At 43.5% G+C, this 24,572-nt stretch overlaps 1 protein-coding gene across 2 annotated transcripts in view; it reads left to right on the plus strand.

The window, feature by feature from the left end:
* Window positions 1-24,572, plus strand: part of FIBCD1 (fibrinogen C domain containing 1) — a 67,186-nt gene that overhangs the window by 37,104 nt on the left and 5,510 nt on the right. For both annotated transcript variants that reach the window (XM_069069601.1, XM_069069602.1), the window contains 2 exons: window positions 14,854-14,950; window positions 24,201-24,380. In XM_069069601.1, the coding sequence (XP_068925702.1) occupies window positions 14,854-14,950; window positions 24,201-24,380 (277 nt within the window). The remainder of the gene's footprint in view (window positions 1-14,853; window positions 14,951-24,200; window positions 24,381-24,572) is intronic.

Here is a 24,572-nt window from a genome sequence, read left to right on the forward strand (position 1 = left end):
GAGAGAGAGAGAGAGAGAGAGAGAGAGAGAGAGACTGTGTGAGAGTGTGTGTGAGTGTGTGAGAGTGTGTGTGAGTGTGTGTGAGTGTGTGTGTGTGACCTTTTGGGGACTTTTCTTACCTTTTTAAAACTCACCCTGAACAATCCCTAGATCCTAGAGTGGGATCTAGGCAAGTGGCGGCACTAGCTGGAAGGAATTGCCCTATTTCTGGTCTAAGTAGAATCATAGAATCACAAAATTTCAGAACTGGGGGGAAGCTAGGTGGCTCAGTGAATAGAGCACTGGCCTAGGAGTCAGGAGGACCTGAGTTCAGATGTGACCTCAGACACTTAACACTTACTAGCTGTGTGACCTTGGGCAAGTCACTTAACCCCAATTGCCCCTCCAAAAAAATTTTTTTCAGAACTGGAGGCAGACTTTACAGGCTGTAAATTCAGACAGGCTGTCTATTCAACCTAATACCACACAGGAAACCCTGTGCCAGTACCCCAACATGCTGTTGTGCAGCTTCTACTGGAAGACCTTCTGTGACAGGGAACTCATTCCTCTCAAGGCAGTTCTAATTATAAGGACTTCCCCACCCCATATTGATTTTTAATCTGTTTTCTTCTCATTTTCATCTACTCAGGAGCAAGCAGAACAAATAAAACCCTTTTTCCATATTATAGGTTCTTCAACCCCAAATTTCCTGATCTGAAAAATAAAAGGGTTGCACTAAATGACCTCTAAGGTCTTTTCCAGCTATACAGCCTATGATTTTATCTTGCAAACTCTTAAATGTGGAGAGACAGTTGGCGGTGCAGAGAAAAGAGAATTTGATCAGGAGTCTGAGGATCTGGGTTCAGATCTTGCCTGTACTACTTACTTGTTGTGTGGCCTTAGGCAAGTCACTTCACAAGGGACTTATCTGTAAAATGAGGGGGCTGGAGTAGATGACCCCTAGGGTCCCATTCAGTAGTTAATGTATAATCCCATGACAATTTCCCCTCCAACCTTTCCCTTCCCTCTTCCCCTACTTCCTTAAACTGATGCCTTAAAAAAATTTTTTCAGGGTTTTTTTTCACCTCAGGGTTCAGTGACTTGCCCAGGGTGATCCACTGCACCACCTAGTTGCCCTAAACTGATCCTTGTAGGCCATGGTTTTCAGTCCTCTCAACCTCCGAGTCCCTCTCCTTCGCACATACTCCAGCTTGATCAATGTCCTTTCCTCAAATGTGAGAGCAGGGCATGTAGCACAATGAGAAATTCACAGGATGTAGAGGTAGGAGGGAGAACACATGGTCTAGTCCCTTTATTTTACAGATCTAGAGAAGTTTAGTGACTTGACCAAGGTCCCATGAGTAGTAAAGAGCCATCCTGATTCAAGTAAAGATCTTTCAAGTCCCCATCCAGTTCACCTTCTCCTATACCACATGGTGCCCCACAGAAGACAGTAATCTGGGTCAGGCTAAGACAGAGGTTAGTCAGGCACTGAGAGAAGGAAAGGGCCTCTTTATCACACTCTCTCCTCTTCTCCCTGATGCCATTATCTCCTGAGGTTCTATAAGAGGACTTGGTTGAGATCTCTACCAGTGATAAAGCATTAGAACCACCATTTCAAAGAAGAGACAAAAAAACCTGTTGCTACCCTCAAGGAGCTTCTAGTCTAAATGAGGAGACAATAAAACAAAAGCATAAAACATCTGCCAAAAGAGTGGTCCACATAGTAAATGCTGTAAGACAGCGACTCTTAACCTTTTTATGTCATGGACCCCTCTCACAGTCTGGAAGAGCCTAGAGACCCTTCTCAGAATAATAATTTGAAATGCATAAAATAAAATATATAGCATTACATAGGAAATCAGCTATTGAAATGGTTGCTGTTCAGTTGTTTCAGTCATGTCCAAACCTTCATGCTTCCATTTGGGATCTTCTGAGCAAAGATATTGAAGTGATTTGCTATTTCCTCCTCCAGCTCATTTTACAGATGAGGAAACTGAGGCAGACAGGGTTAAGTGACTTGCCCAGGGTCACACAGTTACTAAGTGTCTGAGGCCATATTTGAGCTTAGGAAGATGGGTCTGAAACCAGGTTTAAAATCAGGAAGACTCATCTTCCTGACTCCAGGCCTGGTTGCCCATCATTGAAATATAGTTATCAAATTTTTTTTTAAAACCACATACAAATTAAATTCATAAACCCGCTGAACTCTATCCATTGACTCTGGAGAAACCATTGTGGGCTGGAGAGGTTAGGGAAGTCTTGAAGGCTGAGCCAGGCTTCCTTACCCACTTCCCCTGACTAGAAAGATCTATCAGCTCCTCTAAGGTCACAGCAAAACTCACATTGTACGGAGGTGGGGAGGAGGGGATCTGGACTCTAAGGAGGGGGAAGGGAAGTGGCCCATAAAGGAAGAATTTACTTGATGCTGAGAAACTGAAACATCTAAAGAGGGATATTTAAAGAAACCCAGCTACTAGTCCTGGATGTGCTGGGAACACTTAGTGTCCTGATAAAAGTCCCCAAAGGAAAGAGTGTGGCAGCTCTCTTCGACAGAGGGCTGACAAGGCTGGCTGCCAATTTCTCCAATGGACTCTTAAAGTGACCTTAGGCAAGTCACTTAATTACCTTGGGACCACTAGGTGATGAAGTAGATAGTGTGGGCCCTGGAGCCAAGAAGACCTGAGTTTTAATCCTGCCTCAGATACTTAGTAGGTTTGTGACTCATTTAACTTCTCTAGGCCTCAGTCTCCTTATCTGTAAAATGAGATAGCAAGATGGCAAGAACAGTGTGGGCAGGGGTCTCCTCCTGCAGCCTCCTCCTCAAAGAAGGGAGAGCAGAGCACAGGAACACCGAATGGTAATTCAGAGAGATCTGGGACCTTGTCTTGACCCTGTGACCAGTGCACTGTGGGATCTCTTATTTGAGGCAAGTCTTAAGGAAGTAATTCCTTTGTCTTTTATTCTTCAGTAGCAGATACAATTTCTAACTGGACTTGGTGGTGCATGCCCATAGTCTCTGCTCCCTGCTTCTGGGGAGGCTCAGGCTGGTGGGCCACTTGAGTTTGGGAGTTATGAGCTGAGACTTGAGCTCAAATCCAGCTTCAGAGACTTTCTAGCTGTGTGACCCTGGACAAGTCACTTAACCCCTATTTTCCTCAATTTTCTCATCTGTAAAATGGCAATAATAATAGCACCTAGCTCTTACAGTTGTTGTGAGAATCAAATGAGATAATAATTGTAAAGTGCTTAGCTCAGTACCTGGCACATAATACTTACTATATAAATGTTAGCTAGTAGTAGTAGTAGTGGTGGTGGTAGTAGTAGTCGTAGTACTAGGAGGAGGAAGAAAAGGTCTAAAGCCAAGCAGGCGTCCTCACCAAGTCCATCACTGAGTCCCCTTGAGTAGGAAGCCACCAGGCTAAGCCTAAGGAGGGAACAACTCTTACAGGGCAGGAATGATGGAATGGTCTGTTTCCCTGCTGATCAGCATGGGTGTCAGGCTCATGAGTGACTGCTCTGCTTCCATCCTGATCAAGAGAGTGAACATCAGTTCCCCTTCCCCCCAAAAAGACACCCTTCTTCTGGGTTGTCTTTCAGGGACTAAGGTACCAGGCACTTCATATGATTGTCTTCCTTCCTCAGTTTAAGATAAATATCCATAATGTCATAGATCTGGAAGGGACCTCAGAGACCATCTAGTCCATCTACCTCATTTTATAGATAAGGAGACTGAGGCCTAGAGAAGTTAAATGATTTGCCAAGAATCACAAAGCTAGTAAGTATCTGAGGCAGGATTAAAACTCAGGTCTTCTTGACTCCAGGGCCCACACTATCTGCTTCATCACCTAGTGGTCCCAAGGTAATTGAGTGACTTGCCCAAGGTCACATGGATGGTAAGAATCACAGGTGAGATTTGAACCCAGGTCTCTGATTAAAAACTAGGGATTTTTTCCCTGTACCTAAGTCCCAGGGCACAAAGTCACAGAAGGGCAACCTGGAGTCTAAGAAAGACAGGGGACTAGGGAAGGGCAGTTACGTATATTCCCCATGTGATATTCTGCCTCCGAGTCTCTTTTAGCATCAGTCATTGTGGCCACCTACTTCTCCACTTTAAATAACTACCCATCTGGGGTCCAAAGCAGGATGGCTGACCCGTTCCTAATGCCCTAGGAATGGTTTTCCTTCTTGCCCTCCAGAAGGAGCATTCATTTCCATGAGGGAGTCCTCCCAAAGACTTCACAATGGACTCCAAATTGGGAAACCCGAGAGCAGTGCGGTCATCACGTGGGGTCATGGGATGGGAAACGAAGCCCAGTTGTTCATGCATCACAGCAGAATGTGCATGTATCATCTGTAGAGCTGCTCCTCTTGCAATCACATCACCGAGACTTCCTTCATCAGGGAAGTGCAGAGAAGCAAAAAAAAAAAAAAAAGTCCACCTTGTCAATGAGCTGCAGGTTTTCTGAGGCATTTAATGCCACATCAGGTCAGCCGGTTCAGAATTGCTTCTAATTGGCTCTCCTGCAAGCAATTTTTTTTTCTCCTCCTTCTTCCCCCCTCTTCTACCTGCAGCTCTCATAGAGGGAGGAAAAATTCTTTCCTCTTTGAACACATCAAAGACACGGCTTCCAAGCTGATCCCTGACTGCCGGGGGACCCGTCTCTGTGAGAGATAAGAAGCAGACTGGGCTGGACACTGAGATTGGATTTGTCACCCACAGGGGCTGCAGCCCCCATCCCAGAAGCCCAGCTCTGTCTGCCAGACGGCTAGGAAGTCGGAAGGAGATTGCCCAATTAGATGCTTGAAGCTGCCTCACCCCCAGCCCAGAAGAGAGACAGATTTTCCTCTTGAGTTGCAAGGCTATGGTAGGAGGGGGATCCTGGGCCCAAACCTCTTCATTTGCAGGGTCTGGGAATTGGATCTGAATGCAGCGCTGCTGGGGACAGCTCTGTGTTCAATTTTTGCCCATAACATCATGAGACTATTTATTATAACAAATAACAAACATTATAATTAATAATAAATAGCAACAACAGCTGAGCAGAAATTATCAGCCAATGACTATTATCCTTTGAGGTGGAACCCAGGGAAGGGCTTGTTCCAGTGAGATTGCTGTCGTTCTAACAACGTAGTAGAAGGGAGGGTTCTAAATTGGGAGTCGAAAGAACAAGCTCTACCACCCTATTCCCTGTGTGACCTACAGGAAAGTTGCTTAACTTCCCTGGGCCTCAGAGACCTAAAGCAGGGGTGGGGAACCTTTGAACAAAGCATTTGTTCTGTGAAGTTTGGAGTCAGTCAAAGGGCCACACTTGAGGACCTACAGGGCCTGAAGGCCAAAGGTTCCCTACTCTTGTCCTAGGGGAAGTCAAGTCCAACCTATTCATTTCATAGATGAAGATATTAAGTTTCTGTTCCCGTGCCAGACCAACAATCCTAATCATCTACAGTTTGAAATCTTTTCCTTCATGGAAAACCTTTGTTCTTTGAGGATGGCCCCAAATTTCTGTAACCAGTTAAAAGCTAGGTGAGCAGTCATTGAAAAATGCAGTTGGGAGCAAAAATGAAGGGGGACAGTAGAATATTGAAATTAGTCTTCTTCAGTCTCAAAGAATAATTAACACAAGGGGCGGGTAGGTGGCGCAGTGAATAGAGCACTGGCCCTGGAGTCAGGAGAACCTGAGTTCAAATCTGACTTCAGACACTTAACACAAAAACTAGCCATGTGACCCTGGGCAAGTCACTTAACCCCAATTGCCCTCCAAAAAGCAAAAAAAAAAAAAGAATAATTAACACAAAGATGTAAAGAACATTGGATTTGGATGCAGGGGTCCCAGGTTCAAATCCTGCCTTGGTCACTACCTGTGTGACCTTGGATAAGTCATTTGATTTTTCTGGACTTCTGTTTCTTCATTTGCTTCAAAATGAAGTTAGACTAGTTTATCTGTAAGGTCCCTTCCAGTTTTAAATAATACAATCAAATAGTTAACATTTATATATCACTTTAAAGTTTTTAAAGCACCTTACAAATATGATCTCATCTTATCCTCACAACAACCCTGAGGGTTAGGTGCTACTATTACCATATTATTTAAAATAGGGACATGTTATTAAAATATAGGCCAGCCTCCCTCAGGGACCCCTTTGGAAGACAACACCCATTTGGATCTACTCATCTCCCTCCAGTTATTCAAAAGTCAATGCCACCTTTGAGCCATAGGCCCTACTCTCTTCACAGAGGATGAAGCTGTCGGAGGGCACATATTTGGTTTAGAGATTCTCCAAGTACGATCTGCAGGTTAGGAATCTGTAGGAGTATCCATTTAAACAAGACCATTTCTAGGTTTTTGTTCTTGCCATTAGAATGGTTAATAAGAACCAAGCATTGGCTCACCCAAAGTAACGTCTATGTTTCCCATGAAGTCCGGAAAGGGAAAGCTTTGGGACTTCCCTCCTCCTCCTCCTCTCCTCCCTTTCCTCTCCCCCCTCTATACACTACCCCCACCCCACTCTACCCCTGATATCAAGTAAAGACTACTCTTAACCAATTGCTCAATCACACACTATCTTGATATTGTAAGGAACATGGCAGGCCAAATACCTTGAGGTTACCTTAATAAAGGCCGAGTATTCAGATCCAAGGAGGTGATAGCATAAGTATGTTCTACCTTGGTCTGTGGTATTTCATACAGGCCCTAAATTTTAGGAAGGACGTTGATAAGAGACTGTCTTGTTGAGGATGGATAGGATAGGGGTGGTTGTGGGGGTCAGTCATGCTATACAAGGATCAGTTCAAGGAACTGACAATGCTTAGCAGGGAGAAGAAAGGATGTGGAGATGGGGGAGAGGGGTAGGAACATATTCACTGTCTTTAGAGTATTTTAAGGGCTGTCATGAGGAAGAGGGATAGACTTGTTCTGCCTGGCCTCAGAAGGCAGAAACAAGGACTAATGGGTGAAGTTACAGAGGGACAGATTTAATTTAGAGTAAGAAAAAACTCCTAACAGTAAGAAATGTCTAGATAAGGGGTGGGGAACCTGCAGCCTTAAGACCATATGGGGCCTTATTCAGTCAAAAGGCCCTACTTAAGGACCTAGAAGGTGATATGTGGCTTTAAGGCTGCAGGTTCCCCACCCCTGGTCTCAATGTAGATTGGGTTATTTCAGGGGTAATAGGTTCCCCAATGATAGAGGTTTTCAGGGGGAAGCTCATTACCATTTGTTAGGTACCAGGTACAGGGAATACTTGTTCAGGTATGTGAGCCAGACAGACTCTGAGGTCCCTTCCAATTCTGAGATTTTGTGATGACCCCACCAAGATCCAGGGAGCTGGATGGAGCATGGGAGTCATTAGAACCACTATGGATTTCAATGATCCCTGGAGCTCTCTCCAAAGAAGCCTGTGTAAGAGGTGAGCAACCAGTGGGGATAAGGGGTGTAAAAAGAATCCATCCTCACCTTCCTTCTCCAAACTAAAACACCCAGACAAGAGGACAGCAGGCCTAGGAGAAGAGCAGTCAGGGTTTAGGGGGAGCCCACACCTCCAGACGATTCAGGTGAGTAGCAGCACCCCAGGAAACTCAATCCAGGCCTCTTCCACCACAGCAAACAATTGCCAGCTTCTGACAGAGTCCTTTTCCCGTCCACTGGCTCAGCATCCAGAAGCTCAAGGTTGACTGTCAGAGGACTGGAGTCGAAACTCAGCATCTTGTGTGTTTTCCCAACCCACCTGGGGCTGTGTCTGACAAACACACAAAACAATTAGATGATCTGGCCCCAGGTTTGTGTGTGGCTGGTTTTTTTTTTTCTCCCCTGCCTCAAGTTAAGCTTTTTCTTCTTCTTTTGAAACCATCAGCCACCATATGCAGGGCCATTTGGATCAGAGCTAATCCCTTGGCAAACACATCCCTCTTCCAGGCTGTGCGGGGAAGGAGATGGGACCAAAGTCTGCCTGCTTTTGCTTTGCTTTTGAAATCTTTAACCAAGAAAAAAAAATTCTGACTTCCTGCACGTGGCTCTAGCCCAAAAGGAACATCGGGAGACAGAGCCCAGCTTTTCTGTGCATCAATAACTTTACAGTTGGAACCGAAAGGGAGAAACTCCAGGAACCGGGCAAATTAATATTTTATTTTAAATAAATAAATAACTGTTTTTTTTTATTTTGTGTTTTTTTGACCTAAGAGGGAAATTCATATTTTATGAACGAGGAAGGTAGAGAAGAGGCCACATCAGCCCCCTGGCCCAGCTCTTTCCCCTCTTTTCCTCCCTGCCAAGGACCATGGATTATGATCACCCTGGAGCTGTCCACCCTTGGGCCTCTATTCTTTTGGCTGACTTGTTGGTATCACAGTGGTACCAAAACCTCCACCCCCTCTTCCCTGCCTTTTGTTCCTGGTCCCAAGAGTCCTGCTGCAGATCATCTCCATTCACAGGCACCTGGCAAAAAAGGGTGTGATTTTCAGTGGCAGGGAGGCAGCCGAGTTGCCTTTCATTTGGCCCAGTGGTCCTCCTCACAAAGGGACTGCCAGAGGAACCAAAAGAGAAAGTGTCGGGAGCACAGAGAGGATCCCCATGGTGTTCTCCCTCTCCTCTCATCTCCGGAGGGAGGGATATAAAAGTCCTTCAAAAGTCCTCACAGCCATCCTTATCCAGGAAACCTCAGGGGACTCCTTCAGTGCCCACTGGTCTCTCCTTCCTTTGGCGCTCCCTATCTGTTCCATAAAGGCAGGTAGGTGTTGCAGTAGATAGAGCGCTGGTCCTGGAGTCAGGAAGATGAGTCTCCCTGAGTTCAAATCTGGCCTCAAACACTCACTAGCTGTGTGACTCTGGGCAAGTCACTGAACCTTGTTTGCCTCAGTTTCATCCTCTGTAATATGAGCCAGAGAAGGAAATGGCCAAGTCACTCCAGTATCTTTGCCAAGAAAAGCCCCAATTGGGGTCACAAAGATTCTTGTCGGACATGACTGAACAACAACAACCAAATCTATTCCATGCACAAGCTACTTACCCATTGTCTGGTCTCTGGCTAGATCTACACTTGTCTTATCCTTTCCAACTAGAATATAAGCTCCTTGAGGGCAGGGACCAGCTCTTATTTATTTCTACATTCCTCCATAGAGCTGTGCATCTGCTGATTTAATTTGACCTGAACTAAGACAGTTGGGGGAAAGATAAAGAAGAATCACAAATGCTACAGCCGGAACAGATCCCAGGGGATCACATCCAGTTGAATTCTGGAGGGTCCTTGAGGTTAAGAGACTTTCTTCCACACAACTAGTTAGTGGCAGAGTCAGGACTCAACCCGTGTTTTTCAGTGCCCAGTCCAGTCTCCTGACACTAGACAATACCCAACAATAAGGCTCCACTCTTCTCTTTAATCCCTCCAAAGACAAGCCCCATATGTTCTTCAAAGCCCAGATCCAAAGCCACTTCCTTTAAGAAGCCTTACTACAGTGATCTTTCCTTTATTAGGAATTTCCTCAGCACATATGTGGAACATGCTTCTGTATAAGGTAAAGAATTCTGAGATCATCCTGTTCAGCCCCCTCATTTGTACTGCTTTGGAAACTCAAATTCAAGCCAGCTCAAGGAGTAGTCAGTGACCGTGCACTGTGTGTCTGGGTGACGTTGGGGGAAACAGAAAAGTTGAAAACACAATCCCCTCCAAGGGGAAGCCAAAGGAGGTTGTGAATCTCCATTACACAACCAAAAGAAGGGATCCCAGTGCTTGGTAGTGTATGAGGAAGTGCTAGGTTGTGTGGTAGAACTGAGCAGTAGCTCAGCCAAGCAATTATTAAGCTTAATTAATCAGCAAACATTTACGAAGTGGTTCCTAGATGCCAGGCACTGGCCTAAAAGATGAAGCCTGAAACGGCCTCTGCCTTCAAGGAGCTTACATTCTACATGTAGAGAGAACAAGTACATATATATATAAAATAAGAGAACATGTACATATATAAATACAGAAGTATTAAATATGTATATAAAGTATCTATAGTACATGTATATAAAGTATATGATAAGTATATATACACTATAAAAGTATATATGTATATAAACAAAGATGATCAACAAGCATTTATTAAAATGCTTACTACACACCACAGACCATGCTAGGTTGGTGATACAGATAAATTATAGAATAGAAAGCCCACCCATTTTCCATTTTAGACTACATGATGCAAAATAATATTAGGGCGATGCTTAGCCTGAAGTCCTTGGTCAAATCTCAATGAGGAATCCTTATTAGTGTTTCTTTTAACTAATAGTTCGAAGCAATGTCCTGCCCTGGAATCTTTTTACATCATTCTTATCCAAGCCTAACCAGTTTCTAAAAGGATAGGCCTGTTCAGCCTAGGAAGGGCTCCTTGCTAAGCGATCAGGGTCTATGAACTGACTAGGATCAGACTAAGAGAAGAAAATAGTATTTGATTAATTAAATTAATAGAAGTATCTCTTGAGTTCACCTTTGACCAGGCTGAAAGAAGAACTCTTTGCAGAATGGTTAAGGAGGGATTGAATTGTTTTAAGAAAATTATTCTAAAAGCTGCCCAAAACTAAGTGGCTATTGTTCTGTTTCATGAATCAAAACTTACCTGAACTTTCATCTCACTTTTGCTACATTTTTTATCTTATTGAGAAAATTTATCTCTTTGCTTGTTAATACTATAAATTGTGAATTAAAATGGCTTGTGTCAGAGAGATTTTCAAAGGCATGATGGATGCCTGTCCCTTTGGGTTTTTCCTCTAAGCAGAGATGCTTAGAATTACTTAATTAACAAACCTGTCTCTGGCAGGCTTATGCCCAAAACAATGAGTACAGAATTTTTTCTGCTATACAGTTAATTAATTAATTTTTCTCCCATCTATGTGTTCAAATAAAAGTTTATTCTTTTTTTTGGAGGGGGAAAGCTTCTGATTGTGGGGAGGGGATCAGGAAAGGCCTCATGTAGAAAGCAGCATTTGAACTAAACCTTGAAGGAAACTACAGAGATGGGGGTGAGAAGAGAATGATTCTAGGCAGGGCTTAAGTACAAAGACAAGGAGATGAGAGAGGGCATGCCAAGGAATAATAAGCAGGTCAGTTTGGCTGGATTTGTAGAATGTGTTATGTTGTTCAGTCATTTTCAGTCATGTCTAACTCTTTGTGACCCCATTTGGGATTTTCTTGGCAAATGCTAGAGTGGTTTGCCATTTCCTTCTTTAGCTATTTTACAGATGAGGAAACTGAGCAAATAGCGTTAAGTGACTTACCCAGGGTCTCACAGCTAGTAAGTGTCTGGGGCCAGATTTGAATTTAAGAAGATGAGTCTTCCTAATTCCAAGAGCAGCACTCTATCCACCGTACCATCTAGCTGGCTTGTAGAATGGGTAAGGATGAGTGATATATAATAAAACCAGAAAGGTAGATTGGAAACAGGTTGTGTAGGATTTTAAATGCCAAACAAAGAACTTAGTATTTAATACCAGGGGTACACTATAAGAATTTCGTGAAGGGAAAGGGAGTAGACTGGAGTAATAGTAAAGGAAATGGTGCATACAAAGAGTGAAATTTAACCTAGCCCTTAAAGGACAGGTAGGGTTCAAACTGACAGAAAGGAGGATGAGGAAACAGTATGAACAAACATATACCTTCCCTCTGCCATCCAGAGAGTAAGCTTTTTGAGGGCATCACTGACTGAGACTCTTCTTTCCACATCTCTCACAGTACCTAGAACACTACGAGGCATATAGTAGGTGCCTTTAAAAATGCCTGTTTTATTAGAATTTCCCTCTCTGGTATAAACAAGGAAGTACACCAGATGTAGAATCTTCTGCCTTGTTTAAGAATAGAATCAGAATGAGTGACTTTGATAGACTTAGCTCTTCTCAACAATGCAATGATCTAAGACAATTCCAAGGGACTCATGATGAAAAATGCTATCCACATCCAGAGAAAGGACGATGGAGTCTGAATGCAGATTGAAGCAAACTGTTTTCTCTCTCTCTTTCTTTTTTTTTTCTTTCTTGTGATTTTTCTCTTTTGCTTTGATTTTTCCTTCACAACATGACTAATGTGGAGTTTAATATGATTGTACATGTATGGCCTATATCAGATTGTTTGCTGTCTTGGGAAGGAAGTAGGGGAGGAAGGGAGAAAAAAATTTGGAACTCAAAATCTTGTAAAAGTGAATGTTGAAAACTATCTCTGCATGTAATTGGGAAAAAATAAAATGCTATTAAATGGGAAAAAAGGATAGAATCAGAATTTGGAACTCAAAGTTACAAAAAACGTTAAAAATAATTATCAAAAAATGACTAATACAATAGTACAAGAGAGAAGTGATGGAAGTAAAACAGGATGGGGATGGTGTGAGTGGAGAGAAGTGGCAGATTCAAGGGAGAGTGGAGATACACTTAACAGGACTTGGAAGTGATTCGAAGTGGGCTGAGGGAGGGTTCAGGAGTCCAGCCGACTCTCCATTTCCCATTAGCTATATTTTGGATTGTACTCCACCATCATACCACTTTACCTTCCTTTTGTGTGTTGTATTCCTCCATTAGATTGTAAACTCCTTGAGGTCAGGGACTTGTATTCCCAGCGCTTAGCGTAATAGGCACTTAATAAATGTTTATCGTATTTCATCTAAAAAAAAATAGAATTAGCCATTCTCTTTCAGTAACCCCTAGAGCTAGGGGGATGGACGAGGTGCCATATGGTCAAAGAATGATGAAATTGTATGAGATTTTAGGACATACACAGAATGCCATCAGAGCCAGAAGGGACCTCAGAGCACAAAAGGAAGAATGTTAGAACATGCAATATCAGAACACAAAACATAGAACATTAGAGCTAAAAGGGATGTTGTAAATTATTTAGTCCAAGGAAATACTTAACCTGTTAAATTTTTGGCAATCCATAAATTTGGATGGGAAAAAAATTTTTTTACTGACCTCTAACTGTAATTTAGCATTTCCTTCTATCATGAATGTAGCCAACAAATATTATTCTGAGACGGGGCCCTTAGGCTTTACGAGACTCACACAAAAAAAGGTAAAGAACCTCTGATCTAGTTCAATCCCCTCATTTTACAAATAGAAACTTGGACTTAGAGTCTCCTTTGGGTCTCTGTGTTTCTGCCAAAGATTAGGACTTTTAAAAAAAATGCACGTGCTTAGGGTTCAAATCTCTAACTATCAATACCTTTCCCACTTACATCTCAGATCTTTTCAAATCTTATCGGATTTCCTTCCATGCTGAACCAGCCCTTTCTGAGGATTTTTAAAATTCAATGTCTCATTGGATCTGAGGTACCAGAGCAAGAAAAAGATGTGTCATCTCCTTCCATTTTCCTCATGTAAAAGCTGCCCAAACAATGGAATTTGACATTTCCCCAAAGAAATTAGCAGTCCAGGAGCAAGTGAGTCTGGGAAGCTCCAGTCTTCAAAGGAGAATATTGTTTGAGGTTACAAAATCAGACCTGAATCAGTTCATTCAATAGGAAAAATGGGGAGTTCATATTAACTGGGGCCACTTTTTTCCCCCTGCTAGATCTCAGTTTCCTCATGTATAAAATGAGGATGTTGGACTAGATTACTCTGAGGTCTTTCCCAGCTCTAAATTCCTCAGATGTTATTATTTCTGACTAATTGAACATACATGTATGTAGATGGGCTCTCAGGGAGGAATGCTAATAAATACTTATTCCATCTCTGATAAATAAATGGCAAAGTAACACAAGAAGGAAAACAGCTAATGGGAAAGACTTGGGGTGTGTGTGTGTGTGTGTGTGTATCTGTATCAAGCAAGGAACAGAATTGTCAGTGGATCTTATAAATACTCAAGGCAGCTCTGGCATGAACCGACAAGGCATTTATTTCAAAGCAATTTAGCCACTGGGATTCCCAAGTCCCAAATCAAGGATGTTATTTAAAAGGAAGCTCTTCAAGCACCACAGGGGCTCATTGGCACAACAGGCACACCTGGGCCAGAGAAGCGGGCTTCCCTTCTCCTCTCTTCTCTCATCCTTCCCAGGGAGAATCTCCATCCTCAGCTCCCTCAGTGGCCACTGAAACCTTTGCCAAGGCATGACAATAATTTGGCTGTTGGCATATTGTGTAATTAGATGGGGCCCTCTGGGATTCAGGAGACGTGAGAGGAGATTCCGACTTCTTGTTATTTGTCAAAGGAAAGGATATATATATTTTAATAGCATAAGTTTTTTCTTTAAAGCAAGAAGGGGCCTTGAGGCCACTTCATTCATCTCTCTTTTTATAGATGAGGAAATTGAGGTCCACTGAGGGTCTCCAATGAGTTAATAGTGGAACCAGGACTAGAATCCAGGTCTCCAGATTTTTCTTAAATGAAACAGCCTGAGTAGAGCTTCTCTGGGAAGTACAGTGGGCCTGGGCCTTAAAGGTCCTGATGCTAAGAGCAGAGGAGCACTCTAGAATCACAGACCAAGAACTACAACAGATCTCAAATGCCATCAGATCCAATCTGATCATTTGGGATGAGAGGAGATGCAGTAACTGAGGTACCCAAAGTTGAACCCAGACCCTCTGACGCTAGTACTAGAGTTCTTTCCCAAGGAACCCAGGACACAAAGATCCAACTGTGATTTCCAGGTTAACCAGACAGAGCAGATGCAGCCAACTCAGAAGCTTTCCAGGAGAATTTCCCAACAAACTGAGCTTCCTTAGGGAAAAAAGTTTCAGAGAGTTGAGCTTAGCTTGAGCCCACATTCAAGCCATGTTGGCCTAGGACCCACTGCCCACAGGCTGAAGGCAACTCTCCTGGTCCTGTCATGTGGATATGGGGAGAAGAGAGAGGTTTCATTTCCTCTCTGGGATTCCAGTCTTTAATTCTCCTTCCTCACTGGTCTCTCCTTCACAGGTTTTCCAGCGTCGGGAGGATGGTTCTGTCAACTTCTTCCGAGGCTGGGAGGCCTACAGGGATGGCTTTGGCAAACTCACTGGAGAACACTGGCTAGGTACGTAGCCCTCACAGACCTCCTGCATCATCATGAACCCTGGTCATTTCACTCTTTAGGGGTCCTGTACATTCTGAAGCAGGGAAAATTCATTTGTTAGTTGAATAAATGAATGAATTCATATATAAACGAACGAAAGTGGTAAAAATCCCTTACATTTCTATAAGGTTTTTTTCATTTTCAAAGTGTTTTCATGAATATGATTTCAAATGGTGCATTATGAAGTAGGGTGGGAAGGTATCATTATCCCCAATTTAGAGATGAAGAAACTGAGACCCAGAAAGGTCATCCAGTGATTCTGTGGCAGAACCAGGACAAGAAGCCAGGGATGGCTTCCAAAATCTCTCCCAGACCTAAAGCTACAATCCAACGATCTCCTAACTCCTGGACTAGTGCTCTTTCCATGCTGTCACCCTATTGTATGTGTAGGCCTGAAACCTCCTTTTTGATGAATAATATCTAATAACTGACATTTATATAGTCCCTTTAAACTTTGCATCAAAAGTCACTTAACATCTGTTAGAGGTAAAGGGAAGTACCAGTTAATGCTGATATATGAAAGGAAGGAGGAAAGGGGGACCAAAAGAAGCCAAGGTTAAGAACTGTGCCCGCACAGCAGGGGCTCCAGACAGCGACTTCCTGCCATTAAGTCTCTGAGAGATGGCGGTGGCAGTAACCAGGTCAGTAAAGGTCCTCCTCACGGGAGGAGGCTCCTTTTGTGCTATCATGCACCTATATCCATCCACAGATAAGCGGTGTTGCTTTAGTTGTGTCTGACTTGTCATGACCCCATTTGAGGTTTTCTTGGCAGAGATACTGGAGTGCTTTGCCATTTCCTTCTCCAGCCCATTTTACAGATGAGGAAACTGAGGCAAACAGGGTTTGGTGACTTGCCCAGGTCACACAGCTAATGTGTCTGAAACTAGATTTGAACTCAGCACTTCCTGACTCCAGGCCCAATCTATCCACTGTGCCACCTAGCTGCTTCCATAACATTTGTTAAGCCTCTACTAAGAGCCCAATGGAAGGTCCATGGGTATAAAACAATTCCTGACTTCAAAAAGCTGATAGTCTGGGGCAGCTAGGTGGTGCAGTGAATAGAGCACTGGCCCTGGAGTCAGGAGGACCTGAGTTCAAATCTGGCTTCAGACACTTAACACAAAAACTAGCCGGGTGACCTTGGGCAAGTCACTTAACTCCAATTGCCTTCAAAAAAAAAAGCTTGATAGTCCATTTGGGGAGATAGGAGATGAATATCTGACAAGTTAAAATAAAACAAGAATAATTACAAGGTTATACCTAATTAATTTCCAAATAGATAACAAAGACCATGCAAGGCAGTATGGTTGCAATAGAGAGTTAGGTCTGGAATTGAGGAGGATCCAGATTCAAATCCTCCCTCTGATGCATATTAGCTATGTGACCCTGAGCAAATGACTTAACAACTTTGGTTTCCTCATCCACAAAGTGATGGGGTAGGACTAGAAAACCTCTGGAGCTATACTATGATCCTGTGTGACAGGCAGTGTGGTATAGTGGATAAAATCAGGAAGACCTGGGTTCAAGTTCTGCTCCTGATAGAGACTGACTGTGTGACTCTGGACAAGTAACTTACCTTTCAGTACCCACCCTAAGGCAACCATCTGAGATTTTTAAGCTGTAGAACCATTGCTTCTCTGCATTAGAAGAAAAAGTTTCTTTCTCTGAAGTTTAGTCCTCTAATGAAATATGGGGTCCAGGTCACAACATAGACCATAAACTTAAACAAGTTTGAAAGAAGATAGGATCCATTTGTGTGGGCTGGAGTGGTGGTCTGGGAAGGCTTTCTGGAAGAGATGGGCTGTGGTTTGGGCCTCAAAGAAAGGCTAGTCATTGGAGAGGCCAAAAGAAGGAAACTGGCCATGGCAGGTCACAGAAAATGTATAATTCAAGGGCTCTAAACCTTTTTATGTCCTAGACCCCTTGGGCAGACTGGTGAAGCCTATGGCACTCATCTCAGAACAATGCTTTTATTTTTTATTTTTTTGCTTTTTGGAGGGCAAAGTGTCTGTTAAGTGTCTGAGGCCAGATTTGAACTCAGGTCCTCCTGACTCCAGGGCTGATGCTCTATTCACTGCACCACCTAGCCACCCCAGAACAATGCTTTTAAATATATAAAATAAAATATACAGAATTACAAAGGAAATCAATTATATTAGAGTACAGTTATAAAAATATTTTTAAAAACCCACATTTGTGCTACAGTAACATAGCTAGGAATGGGTCTGATAACTAAAGTAATTTTAAGTAGTGATAAGCATAAATGATATTCCAAGATATCTGCAACAGCTATAATAGGAGATGAAAATACCTGTGATTTCTACTGGTGACAATGCCACAGGTCCTACTGTCACTGCCGTGGTTTGATGCCTATGCTCATAAATGAACGAAGTGCTAAATTTCAGCTCCAGGTTAGTAGAAACAAAAATAATTCCCACCCCCCAAGTTCATGAACCTCTTGAAATCTATGAATCTCAAGTTATGAACTCCTGCAAAGTCCTGCAGGCAGGAGAGATCCTGGAGTGGGAGAAGGAGGAATGAAAAGGAGACCTGGCTGACTGTGGATGGCAGGCTTCTATAGGGGGACTGCAGGAGATAAGGATGGAGAGGCAGCTTGGGGCCAGAGTGGGTTAGAGCTTGGATTGTCTGACTGAGTAGGAGTTGTGCTAGGAACACCTCGAAAGAGGAGAGAAGAGAAGAGAGAGGAGGAGAGAGGAGAAAGGAGAGAAGAGAGAAGAGGAGGGAGGAGAAGGAGGAGAGAGGAAAGAGGAGGAGGGAGGAGAAAGGAGAGAGGAGAGAGGAGGAGGGAGAAGGAGAAGGAGGAGAGAGGATAAGAGAGGAGAGGAGAGAGGAGGAGGGAGGAGAAGAGAGAGGAGAGATAGCCAAGGTGGCAGCTGCAGCTCAGGGCTCTCCACTTCCGTGAAGGGGACAAAAGGTCCTTGAGGGAAGCAGTGTGCTGAGAAAGGAAGAGAAGAAAGAGGAGGGGAGGGGAGGGCACGGGGAGGGAGGGAAGACAAGGTGCAGCGCTCCCTGGCATCTCCTTCCCCCATCTCCCTTTGCAGCAGATTGGAGCTGTTCTGGCTGCAGCGCTGGTATTAAGGCATCTTAATTGAAATCTATCCGCAGCTTCGAAAAGGTGCGGGAAGGAGCCGTTTAGTCGGGCCCTGATTAGCTCTTGGCAGGCGCTGGGAGCCCTGATGTGAATGTCAAAGCGAAGAGGGGCGGCAGCTCCGCCACACAAGCCCCCACAAACTTCCCATCAGTGTGCGGTGGGTTATTTATTTTTAAGCCCACCCATCTCTCCCCATTCCCCCCAGCCTTTCCCTCGCCCCCCATCTTTTAATTTGAGTTCCTGGGGAGCTGGATGATGGCTCGAACACCAAGCCCAGGGGAGGGGCTGCGTGCAGGGGAATGAAGGAGCAGTTAATTAAACCATGTAAAGGTGACGGGGGACCAGGGTGGGAAGCAATAAGGGCAAATCAATACAGGGCTGGAGAGAAGAGAGCGCAGGCATGGAGAAAGAAGTAAGCCCCCCCCACCTCCCTTTCTTTTTTTCCTCTTAAGGAGTAGAGAGGGGGGAAAGGAGCTGGTATGACCAGGGAAGAAAATTAAATTTAAAATAATTTCTTAACTCCTGCAGAACAGGGATATGATTCCAGGAATCCAAGGGCCACCTCAACTCTTGGAAAACCCATGGACAAGATAGACCAGATTTATAGCCAGTGATCTCTTTGAGCTGATCCCTAAGGTCCCAGAGCTATGTGGATCATAGATTTAGAGCTGGAAGAGGCCTTTCCAGATTGTAGGATTAAATATTTGGAGATGGAAGAGGTCTTCAAGGTTATGGAGTTCAATCCCGTCTTTTTACTAGATCAGGAAATTGGACCCAGGGTCCAAAGTGAGTTGCTCAGGGTCACACAGATAGCAAGATTTAATATTTATAGATTAAGAAGTCGAACTCCTGAGCCATAAAGTGGCTTGATCACTCAGGTGGTAGTTGGCAGGGTCAGGATTTTAAAATGAGGTCCTCTGACCCTCCAAACAAATGCTCCTTCCATTATACTACACTGCCTTCCAAGTTTGTCCTCAGCATTAATCATCTTCCTTTTCAACAATCCTCCTTGCTTCCCCCCAAGACACCCAAAGCTTTCTTGCTGCTACATCTCTGGGACTAAAGCATATAATAAATTTATTCACATTCAGGAGTTTGAAACATGAGAATTTGCATTTTGAGAGGCTCAAGGGAGTGAGCAATGTTCAACCCCAAAGATTGACTCATTAAAAGTAGATTTCCAGGCAACAGGGACAGGCTAATAGGGGAGATATTTCAGGGGTGGGGGAGTTGGCCCCCTCCCCCCCCATCCAATTCCCATCTGGCCACTTAGAGAATCTTAGTGATCTACAGATGAGGAAACTGAAGATCTGAGAGGTCAGGGGACTTGCCTAGCATTGCATACTTATCCCTTATTATGTCCTGTCCCTGTCTTATCTTCAATTGTGAAGCTCATTAAAGGGTGTGGGTCAGGGGAAGGGGGAGAATGTGGTGTTTTGTTTCATTTTTTTCATTTCTGTAGCCCTTCACAGTGCCCTGAACACAGTTGGCTCTTGGTCAATTTTTTACTAAATGAATGAATGAATACTGGCAGAATGTAGCAATTCTGTGGAAGGAAAGGGGGTTTGAATGTTAGAAAAGCTTGAAGCTAAGGCAAAACCAGGAGGAGGAACTGAAGGGCACTTAGAGAAGGGATTGTGGAGTTAACTTTGTAAAGACTGGCATGAAAGTTTAAGGAGCAGAAGCAGGGAAGGCAAAGGGATAGTCAGTGTGGGGCTGTGACCAGGGTGGCCACAAACTTTCTTCTTCCTTCTCCTCGCTACAGTCAGCCCACTTAGTACAAGCAGGAGGACAACTAGAAAGTCAGACAGCAAGATGCACATTTTTGCTCTAAGATGTTTAAAACACAAGTGGAAGTACAATCATTGAATAACACTGTTTTATGATAAGAGCAGTATTTTGTTATTCAGTCATTTCAGTCGTGTCTAACTCTTGGTGACTCCATTTGGGGTTTTCTTGGCGGAAATACTGGAGTGGTTGGCCATTTCCTTCTCCAACTCATTTTACAGATGAGGAAACTGTAAAACAGGGTTAATTGACTTGCCCAGGGTCACATGGCTAGTAAGTGTCTGAGGCCAGGTTTGAACTCTGGAAGATGAGTCTTCCTGATTCCAGGACCAGCACTTTATCCACTGTACCACCTCGCTGTCCCAGTAAGAGTAATTAGGGGGCTGGATTTAGTCATTATCCTTACAAAATTCAAAATGGCAGAATGTCAGCTGTCTTCTAGTGTTTGAAGGGCTATCATGGAGAAGAGGGATCAGACTTATTCTTGGCTCCAGAGGAAAAAAAAGGAATAAAGGATAGACACCACAAGCAAAAAACAGGTTCCATGTCAAGACAAACCTCCTAACAATTGGAACTGTGCAAAAGTGAAATGGGCAGCCATAGAAGACACAGGAATCTCTCTCATTGGAGGCCCTCAGGCCAAGGATAGGTGATAGGTGATCCTTTGTCAAGCATATGAAAGTGGGGATTCCTGTTGGTCATGGAGTGATCTAGCTGACCATTGAGGTCCCTTCCAACTCTAAAACTCAGTAAGTCTGTGAATGGCAACTGATATTTGTGTGATATAAGTGCTAAAGACTTGTTGGAAAATGGACAATTCAGAGTGACCGGAGAGATATGTTTGAAAGAAAATAACCAAAAAACATGCATAGCTCCTGCTGGGCACATAATGAGTTTAAATTAAAGGTTATGAGGATCCTGACCTACAAGATGGGGAGAACAAAGAGGAAGTATAGAAATGTGTGTGCATATGGGGTCAGCTTGCAGTACATCAGTCTCAGAAATGCATAGGCATTGATGGCAAACATTTTGAACAGTTGGTTCATTAAGCTATGCGCTATCGTGAATTAATATCAGAATTCTGATTAGTGACCAGTGCATTTATTTCTATTCTTTGTTACTTTGAGGACTCTGTGATTTTATTGATGTACTTCCTCCCAGTGTTGCTGACTGTGGCCATCTATGTTGTTCCCTGCTTTGCAACTGTCATCCATGATCTCCCATAAATCCTCCAGAACGGGGTCCTTCCTTCCTTTAGAAATGAACAATTTCATGGAAACCAATGGAATATGTGGGCTACCCAATGGCTGGCTCTCTAGTTCTCTGTCTCTCTCTTTCTCTCTGTCTCTTTCCCTCCCTCTCTCCCCCTCCCTCTCCCCTTCTTTCTTTGTCTCTCTCTGTCTCTCCTCCTCCCACACACAATAACTGGCCTCAACTCCTTTAATACTAATACTTGTTTTTGATCATAGCCTTTCTCCTTCATAATTCTTCATTAGTCATATATTGTTGCCTTTTCATTGTTCTTTGGATGACCTGTAACTTTAATTCTTGAGAGAGTTCACTGTATTCCATGACTCACAATCATATAGCACCCACCAGGAGAATATTTATTCATAAAATGTGGCTCCCTCTTCCTCAAATTACCTCTTTTTTTGCCTCAAGCCTACAACACAGCCTTGGGAATCATGGAAGAGAGAACTGAGTATACTAAGGGTCCAATGGTTTTAAGGTCAAAAAGGTTATCAGCAGTGACAAAAGATAGAGAAGTACTAACTAGACATTTTGTCTCATTTCAGTTGGAACTAGGAGGTGGAAGGTTCCTCACTGAAGCTAGAGGAGGAAAGATTCTTGCTGTCTTCTCTTCCCATTAAAATGCACACATTAAAAGCACAGGGCTTAGAGTTCCAGAAAGAGAGGCAGCAGGGAGAGATTGAGAGAGACGTAAACCTCACTGATGAAATGTCACTTGCTGCTGATAACTCATAAGGTGTTTAATTAAATGCCCTCTTAATCAAGAGCTAATCAAACCAGCAGGAAAGCTGTATGTGGGGGGTAGTTCTGTGTGCGTGTGCGTCTGTGGGTGTGTGTGCTCACGCATGCAGTATCTGAAGTCAGCTCTACACTGAGGGGAAGCGTGCTAAAAGAAGGAAGGCAGGAAAGATGGAATGAACAAAGTTGATGAATTTTAGAGCTGAAAGAGACTTTAAAATGGAATATTAGAGCCTGAAGGAGCTTTAAACCAGAGAACATCAGAGCCGTTAAGGACTATAGAATGCAGAACATCAGAGTCAAAGGGGACCTTAGGACACAGAAGCAACATTAGATCGTCCTGGAGAAATTGGGAGAGGGATGTGGGGTATTATAAGACCATAACAACTGTGGGCAATTTACCGGTCAACTTAGAGAATAACTCCTATGTGTCTACCTAAGAATATTCTCTGTTATGATTTGGTTCCATGGGGACAGGGGGAAGTAAGAGGCTTTAGTTCCACCTATACTATTAATGATGGCACCTGTATTAACTTGGGGCAGTCACTTCCTCTCTCCAGGCCTCAGTTTTCCCATCTGTAAAGTGGGGACGGAATAAGGAAAGGGATTTGAGGAGAGGACTTCTAAAGCTCCTGGCTCTGCTATTCTGAGTCCTAAAATCCCTTTCAGAAAGTTCTGATATTCTATATTCTAAGGTCTTTGATAGCATCGATAGCCTATGGTTTACAATTCCTTCTAGCTCTAAGGTTCCATCTTGCTGTCTCTTCCATCTCTAACATTCTGTGTTTTAAGTACCTCTGGACATCTAGGGTTGAAGGTGCCATCAAGCTCTAATATTATAGGGTCTAAGGTCACTTTTGGCTCTATCATTTTATAATCCTATGGTTCCATTCTAAAATAGTTTAGTAATCCACAAGAATTTTTGGTAAAGTTTGGGTTTGGGTTTGGGTATGGACCTGTGGTTTTCTAGGACTAAGGCACTCCCTCCACCAATGCAGAGTGGCAGCTCATCTGTAACTGTTAGTTATAGGGAGATTGATGCTTCGGGCATTGAGAAGTTAGTTGACTTGTCCCTGGACAGAGGTGTGCCTCAGAAAGAAAACTTGAACCTTGAACCAGGTCTTCCTGACTCCAAGAGCAGTATTCTCTATCCTTGCTACTCTCTGTCATAAGTGCTATTTAATAAAAATCTTTGAGGAAAAGAGGAAACTGAAGGGGGGGGAACCAAGAGATTACTTTCTTCTTCCAGACAACATATCCATTTGAATAGACATACACAGGGAGAAGGGGGCAGCTAGGTAGTGTAGTGGATAGAGTTCTGAGCCTTGGGTTAGGTAAACTCATCTTCTTCAATTCAACTCTGACCTCTGACACTGACTGGCTGTGTGACTCTGGGTAAGTCACTGAACCCTGGTTGCCTCAGTTTCCTTATTTATAAAATGAGCTGGAGAAGGAAATGACAAACCATGCCAGTATCTTCATCAAGAAAACCCCAAATGGGATCACAAAGAGTTAGACACAACTGAAAAACAATTGAACAAAATGTGTTGTTTGTCTTTCACATCTGGAAAGGACCAAAAATGATATCATGATATCGGGGTCAAGGTGCACTACATTTGACTGTGGCTGATCAGAAGGCTCTACCACAAATAGTCCATTCGAACTTCTGTGATGGAGATGTTTCTAGAGTTGAGCATCTCATGTTTTCTTCTATGCCACTGTGATTCTGTATTGCTCATGTAGCACAATGACTTCTTTAATGGGGGCACGCCGCGTTGGGCCATCCTGTGTCAACACTAACATTCTTTAGAGAGGCTTTCAGAGTGTCCTTGTAACACTTCTGATTTCCGAGTGAGTGCTTGCTTCGTGTAAGTTCTCTGTCTTTTAGGTAAGCATATGTTTGGCATTCAGACTGTGTGGCCAGCCCATCTGGGTGGCACTCTCTGCAGCAGAGTTGAATGCTTGGCAGCTCAGCTTGAGAAAGGACCTCCGTGTCTATCCAGCCAACTGATCTTCAGAATCTTCCCAAGACAACTCAATAGAAGCTGTTCAGTTTCCTGAAACCTGGTAGAGCGTCCAGGTTTTACAGGCATACAAGGGCAGCACAATGGCTCTGTAGACCTTCAGTTGACTGAACAACATACAGGAAGAAGGAAGTAGTGTAAGGGCTAAAGGAGTAGTTGTAATACGCATTTGCATTGGAGAGCATGCTCTGCATTCTGGAGCTATAAACTTGGTTTGTATTGGTCCTTAGTTCCCATGATGTATTAAACCTCTCACAGATCCCCCTTTCTCTCCCTCATTTGTTTCCCTTGCTCTTAGGGCTCAAGAGGATTCATGCTCTGACCATGCAGGCCACCTACGAGCTACACATAGACTTGGAAGATTTTGACAATGGCACAGCCTATGCCCACTATGGAAACTTTGCTGTAGGACTGTTCTCTGTGGACCCAGAGGAAGATGGCTATCCAATCACCATTGCTGATTACTCTGGCACTGCAGGTATAGTTTAGGGGATGGGCTAGCTCAGTAGGGTCCAATTTGGATATTGGTGGAGTAAGGAATTTGCATCAGAATCATCTGATGGTGGGTTGAGGAGAGTATCCAGGCAGATACAGATGTGTTCTGGATAGATGTTCTCCCCATCAATGGAGTCCTGTTGGGTTAACCTTTGGTGCTTTACCTAAAAGCTCT

This window comes from Petaurus breviceps, unplaced genomic scaffold (assembly GCF_028583685.1).
Source record: "Petaurus breviceps papuanus isolate PSGF00001 unplaced genomic scaffold, PetGlider_PUasm1.0 90779, whole genome shotgun sequence".
NCBI lineage: Eukaryota > Metazoa > Chordata > Mammalia > Diprotodontia > Petauridae > Petaurus > Petaurus breviceps.